General features: G+C 43.4%; 1 protein-coding gene across 2 annotated transcripts in view; it reads right to left on the reverse strand.

Moving 5' to 3' along the window:
* The window catches only part of SLC25A26 (solute carrier family 25 member 26), an 83,793-nt gene extending 77,799 nt beyond the window's left edge, over positions 1-5,994 (reverse strand). For both annotated transcript variants that reach the window (XM_051788827.1, XM_051788826.1), the window contains exons 1-3: positions 5,837-5,994; positions 2,516-2,672; positions 885-994 (exon numbers count right to left, since the gene is read on the reverse strand). In XM_051788827.1, the coding sequence (XP_051644787.1) occupies positions 885-994; positions 2,516-2,672; positions 5,837-5,869 (300 nt within the window). In that variant the 5' untranslated portion in view covers positions 5,870-5,994. The remainder of the gene's footprint in view (positions 1-884; positions 995-2,515; positions 2,673-5,836) is intronic.
* Between the last annotated feature and the right edge of the window lie 1,161 nt (positions 5,995-7,155).

Here is a 7,155-nt window from a genome sequence, read left to right on the forward strand (position 1 = left end):
ACTATAACTTTCACCCTGGTGCAATTTGGACTAGTATATATATTTCTATTGATCAACTAAGACTAAATGTGAGAAGGTCTTGCTTTGTGCTATTTTTTTACAGGTGTGTTGTAGCAAACCTCCAAATCCCTGTCTCAGGTATTCTACAGCTTAGTTCTCCTCTCACACCCATCAGTCCAAGAGGAGAAGAAAAAGCTAGCAAAAGCAGAAAAATGAGCTGAAAAATGGCTGTTACAATATTGCAGTTTCCACACCATTAAGTGACATTGCCATTTCAATGACTACCAATATACATTTCTCTACTACAGACCACCTTGGAAAAAACAGGGCAACAGGTTCTGCTGGAAGGAGTCATTTGTAGCCAACTGGTTTTTGGCTACTGCTAATTAAATTACCCAGTTACAGCTTTCTCACAGAAGCCTCACAGGCAGAGGGAATATACTATAAATAACCTACTTGACAAAGAAGAGTGTTCTGGAGACCATGTGAAAAGCTGTCACTAAAATATACAGATGTTCATCCCAAGGGAAGAAGCTTCATTAGATTATCCACTATATTTTCCACTGACACAGGCTTCATTGGGAAAGCTTACACATTGTTTGGTACATGAAGTCACACAGCTCTATCCTGTAAAGGTTTATTTATGTTTTCAAACAATCCACACTTTCACCCTCTACTGACTTAGGAAGATGAGCCAATAGACCCACTAAGAATTGTTATTAAGTCATTTACTCACTTTGAAACAATCCTTACAAGTGCCAATGTGTAAGAACTGTCACAAGTATGGTCAACACTCAAAAAGATATGATGCCAAGCCCAAGTTTTCATAACTGAATGGTTTCCTCTCCTCTCATGGACACACAATATATGAACTTCCTTCTTACCACTTCCCCAAGGGAGGCAGCCACCATGTGTGTTGCTGGAGACAGGTAAGATGAAGAGCCTTGGGGCAGCACGGATTTCACATTCTCATACGTGATAAAAAATGCAGCAGCTGAAATTCAAGAATACATGCAATCATTTCACTGTTCCTCCATCACAGAACTAGCACAAAAAGCATTTAGAGGTGGATTTTGACACCTATTATTGTGCAATCGTGGTTAAAACCAGGATGCTTTTACACCATAACAGTACAACAGTATGAACAAAATCTGAGGGATAATTCCTTCAGAGGTTTATACTCCTGGCTATCCTGGCAAATATCCCATTAATATTAAAGGTGTCAGGACTTTAGGCAACATTTCATACAGAGACAAGATGTGTTAATTAGTCATGAATGTCCAGCACATTTTAAAAAACAGTATCTTCCATATTCACAGATAGAGAGAAGATCTTTGGGTGCAATTGAATGGATGGTCTTTTTCTGGGCGTGAAAGAAAAACAATTGATTAACTGAAAAGAAAAACAAACAAACCCAAAATTCATCAAGATGCTTGATACAATTCTGCCCTCCTTCATGTGCAAAACTATTTCAGTAGCAGTTCATTAATAACTTCTTCCCTGCTATCGTCAGTTTAATATTTCGCAATTTAGTGCCATTTTTTTTTCCCAAGTTTGTCAAAGACTTGCAAAGGTTTTCTGCAGTGAACAAAAATCATACAAAACTAAGCTGAACACAGCAACATGAGCTGTGTTTATTCACTGCAACAGTCAACTACAAAGGCACTTACACCTTAAGGGTTATTCCTTCTCCTAAAGATAATTTCAGTTCTCAGTTATATGTAGGAAAGATAAAACCACAGTTCAGATTTTGGAGATGTAAAGCCTGGAAAAAATGACATGTCTTGCGGGGGAACAGATTTTAATTGTACAGAAGGGCCATGTGAATTGCCTTCTGCTAATCAAAAGATGCTTATCACCTCAAAAGGAGATAACAGAGCAGCCAAGATAAAGAACTGATTTTTTTTATATCACCTTATGAAGGACATCAAACATCTGAAGGTGTCAGTGGATTTGTCAGCAAAGTTCTCCTGACATTTATGTCTGACAGCATAGCTTGCTGTTTTTTCATCCCTCCCTACAAAGACAAAATGGACAAAGGCATCAGGAATTTCAGATGCCTTTTCTCTGCAGGAACTACAAGTGTTTACTTTTTAAAAAGATCAGTTTCAAAAGTATTTCGAAAGTATATTGTTGCTCAAGCACTTCGGACTTTGATTTATTTCCAGTGCTGTGGCAGAGTGGGTCATGACTAAAGTGTCCAGGGCAAGGAAGACTCAAGCCCTCTTTGGCACCTAGAAATGCTTTAGAGTGCCCCTATAAGTAAGGTTTACATCCAGGTACCCTTTCAAGGAATTAGGGTTGCTTTTCAGAGTGAACATGCAGCAGCCTTCACTCCAGGCTTGCTCAGAGTTGGCTCAATACTGTACAATTCTAGAATCTGCTCTTCACAGCTGGACATGGACTCACAGAATCCAAACAGGCACCTGCAGGAGAGGAAGCCACGGACACGAATGTCCTATACAACGTAAACTCCCACTGAAATAAGACAAAGCAAAACCCAAAGACAATTTACCATTTGGAAAGGATCCTATCGCAGTGGAAGGAACACCAGCATAGATGCCACGAAAACCACCAGCCTTCCTAAATCCTTGAGGACTCTGCAGTCTTGTTTTTACAGTATCCAGGGGGAAAAGGATCAAGTCAACACAGACACCAGCAACTCCACCAGCCTTCAAGACAAAACCATGGAATAAAGCACATTAATACCTTCAGGGGTGAAGCTGTGCTGCTTATGTGAGAAACTGAGACAGGACTAACCCAAAGCACTACTGACTGTGGCCTTCCTGAGGTCAGTTTATAAACTGATGGTCTTACACAGACCTCAGTAGCTTCTATAGCTATAACAGGGAAGCTTGAACAGAAGAAAGTAATAGATATTACAACTTTTAAACCATTTTTAAGGTATTTTCAAAACAACCTCAATGTTTTGCATAGTGCAAGCAAAGCAATGCAACACTTCCCCACTATACAGAAAAGCAAGACAGTGGATGTCACTTATCAACATAGCACCGAGGGACCAACACCTCCAGGAGTTGTGTCATAAGATCAGAGAAAGACTGAAGCAATTCTGCTCCCCCTGTAAGCATCTCTAGAAAGCATATTCACATTTTTCCAGCAAACTTCTTCATTTAAAGTGTTCCTCCCACCCCATTTCCTTTGTTGAACAAAGCCTAAAGTAAAGCTGCTTTATTTTCTTTTGCTGATAAAAGCCTATTAAAAAAAATCATACAGTCACAGAATGGTTTGGATTGGGAAGAATCTTAAAGATCCAAACCCCTTGTCCACTAGACCAGGTTTCTCCAAGCCCTATCCAACCTGGCCTGGAACAGTTCCAGGGATGAGACATCCACAGCTTCTCTGGGTAACCTGTGCCAGGGCCTCACCACCCTCACAGGGAAGAATTTTTCCTTAATATCTAATCCAAACATTCTCTCTGTCAGTTTGAAGCCATTTCCCCTTGTTCTTTCACTACATGCCCTTGTAAAAAGTCACTCTCCATGTTTCTTGTAGGCTCCCTTCAGGTACTGGAAATCATATTCAATAAAGATGTTTTCAAAGTCATAAGGAAAAGGGGAAGGTTTTTAACCAAAGCAATTAATAAAACAAAACCCTAAAAAAACTGGTTCAACTAGAGCTCAATCTTCTTCCATTGTCTGTGTTTCTAGATGACTGTGTTTTTTTTTTAAGTTACCCCACGGCATGGTTGATTGTAGAAAATAATTACTTGGCAAAAACAGGGAGACAAGACTGAAATAAACAGAAAATCTAATTAAAAAAAATAAATCAATAGTTAGCATTAATCCATTATGAGACATTATTTGGATGCAGTGCTAGAACATAAAAGACAGTTTGAAGTCTACTTCATATAGAATAGCACACGAGAAACAGCTGCACAGATTTTTAACTCTGCCTGAAAACAAATCACATGTGTGTTACTCTGATAATTTTTTTCAGGGCAACAGAGGATTCAGAGAGGTGCTCACTATCTACTACTAAAGGTTTAATCAATAAGTTAATTACTCTTTTAATCTAGTTGGCTATTTTGCATGCATTGATTTTTCTTCACTCCTTCTCATCAAAATCCTTATCTGCTCAAAATAACATTGATCAGATTTAATCAGATTTAATCTAGCCATCTGTTACAGCATGAATCAAAAGTTACTAATTGCTTCTTTAAGTTCTCAAAGTTCTGTATCTTAAATGTCATTTAAATTCATGAAGCAGCCAACAGAGCATCTGCCATCAGGTGACAGTATCTGTGTGCTTACTCATCTGCAGAGAACAGGGATGATTTTGGGATAATAAGACACCTAAAACACACCTTCTCCCTCATCTGTCAGTAACAGTAGTGTTATCAGAAGTCAAAGAGGTGAAGAGCCTTTACCAGGAGTTGGACATACAGGTTAAACTTATTTAAGAGGAGACTGAGGGCTCATTGTGATCTGCAGCTTCCTCACGAGGGGAAGAGAAGGGGCAGGCACTGACCTCTGCTCTGTGAACAGGACCCAAGGAATGGTCTGAAGCTGTGTCAGGGGAGGTTTAGTTTAGATATTAGGAAAAGGTTCTTCCCTCAGAGGGTATTTGGGCACTGGAGCAGGCTCCCCAGGGCAGTGGTCACAGCACCAGCCCTGCCAGAGCTCCAGGAGTGTTTGGACAACACTCTCAGGCACATGGTGGGATTCTTGGGGCTGTTCTGTACAGGGGCAGAAGCTGGACTTCAATGATACTTGTGAGTCCCTTCCAACTCAGGATATTCTATGATTTTATAAACTCCATCACAACAGTTAAACAAAACCAGGACCCAATTCCAAGGCACTGAACTGTGACCAAACAACCTTCCCCTGGAGTGTTTGGGGCAGGGAGCTGAACTCTCCCCCAGCTGTCCCCACGCTAGCCCAGGGCACATCCCTGACTCCCACACAGAATCCAGAGCTAGCCCTGGAAGTTTCCAAGGATGTCCCCAGCCATGGCAACTGGGGGTCTCACCCCCTTGCTTAAAAGCAGCTTTTAGGGTGGGAAATGCATCACTAAGTCAGGCTCTCCCTGTGTCCCCAGGGTGACTACTGAAGCTTTGGGGGGATGAACCACAGCCATCCCTCAGCTCAGCACATCACCTTGGCAACAGGCAGGGCTGCTGCAAAATGTGGAACATTTTGTAAAAATTTCCTTAAGAAAGGATGTCCTTTGATCTTTGTCTACTTTCAAACCTAATTAACAAGAAATGAGATTCAATCCATGTAACAGAGAGCAGCCAACAAGCTCTAAATGATGTCCAGGTGTTGGAAAGACACATTACTTGTTGGTGGAATTGCCTTGTTAAGGTTTAGGGCCCTACACCTTTCAATGATCTCAGACATAGGGGGAGGTTTCCAAAGCTTGGGAACAAGGTTGTTCCACTGATAGTGGACATAGAATTTACAGGCCACAGGGACACTTGGCAGAGCCCCACAGATTAGAAGAAAAGAAAGGAGGAAAGAAAGGAGGACTTAGCAACTGTGCTGAATAAGCTCCATCTGGGTAAAAGGTAATTTACAACAACCGACCCAAAAGAAGAGAAAGACTGAGCACATGGATTAATTACCACAAGAACTAGAGAATAATTAACCAACAGAAGACAGAATACTAATAGCAAAACTACACAACTTGTAGCTAATGAACATCAATGGGCTTGCTTGCTAAAATGCATAAATAGTGAAAAGCTTTGACAGTCGCGGTGCTGGCTTTGTGGATTTCCCGCCGCAGACCTGTAAATAAACCAAATAACTCCACTCTGTGTGTGAATCGATCTCTTACACATTCGGCGAAAGAAGTTATTTTGGGCACTCTCACTCACCGCCAAGGCTGCCCAGGACTCCCGTGGCTCCATGTAGGGGTGACGGTGGGCGGTGGCGGCCCAGCCTGGCTCCCTTGGCCCCGGCACAAGATCAGCGGGAACAGCCCCGGCGCTGCCGCCGCGCCCCGTGCGCGCCCATGGGCGCAGCCATGTTACCGCTCCCGGCCCGCGGTCACGTGAGCGCGGCTCCCACCGCGCCTGCGCACGGGCCCTGCGCCTGCGCACCGAGGGCAGCGACGCCGCTCCCCTTGGCCGCGCCCTCAATTAGCGCCGGGCGTTAATTAGTTATCGCTCTGTGGCGCTGTGCTTGGCGCTACCAGCCCAGCCGCTCCAGAAGCGGGGGGAAGGGGTTCTTCCCGCTGCTTCTGAGGCGCTGGTGGGTGCGCCAGGGGTGCCCGTGGCCCCTGCGTGGGGTCTGTTTAGAAAGCAAACCTGTCGTATCCACTGCGGAAAAAAAATATACTCTAAGGTAGAAACATTCCCAAAATCGCTTGGAGTTTTTCCTCTGTTGATGTCTTCACGCCGAATTTTCTCGCCTTTTGTAAATGTAGCTGGTAACGTCAGATAACTTTAATAAAAGTCGCTTAATAAAGAAAAGAACTTTTGTGCTTCAAGCATTGCACAATGATTGCATCAACTAAATAAAGATCACATCAACCAAAAAAAAATGCGTTAGCTGGGCGGAGAATGTATTAGATAGGAGGGTGCATGTAATTTCTGCTGTATAAAAGATGTAATTTTTTTTATTTGATTTGTGGAAACCTCCACCTTGCACCACGTGCTGAATAAACAACGTCTCCTTTCTAAACCAGACTCTGTTCAGGGAGCTCCTAAAATCGGCCACAATCCAGCACAGAGCCCCCGTGCAATGGTGCTGCTGGCACCATCCAGCACACACTTTCCATGGGATGCACCCCCTGAACAGGGATCAGAGCCATGCACAGGGAAATGAATAAACCCTCCTGTCCAGGGTCATCTGTCCTGCCTCTTCCCAGGAGGTGTACTGGCTCTCCTGGAAGGGAAAATGCCATTTTTCACTCCCGTTCCAAGCGCTTTTACATTTTGTATTTGTGCCTCGCTGAGGCCTCTCCCCCTCTCCACAAAGGGCATTCGAATAATCAGCGGTTCCAAAAGTTGCAAGGAGGATTTTGGCACGGAGCCCTCACATAATCCACACCCAGCAGGAAACCACACTTGAAATTACGGGAAATGTGATTGTAGAGGAGGGAGAAAGGGCGAATGTTGGAGAGCACTGTGGCGGAGGCAGAACCAGAAGGGCTTCAATTCCAAGATTTCCTTGGCTGCAAGCACATCACTTG

Source organism: Manacus candei, unplaced genomic scaffold (assembly GCF_025592945.1).
Source record: "Manacus candei isolate 608988 ecotype Guabito, Panama unplaced genomic scaffold, ASM2559294v1 h1tg000025l, whole genome shotgun sequence".
Classification (NCBI taxonomy): domain Eukaryota; kingdom Metazoa; phylum Chordata; class Aves; order Passeriformes; family Pipridae; genus Manacus; species Manacus candei.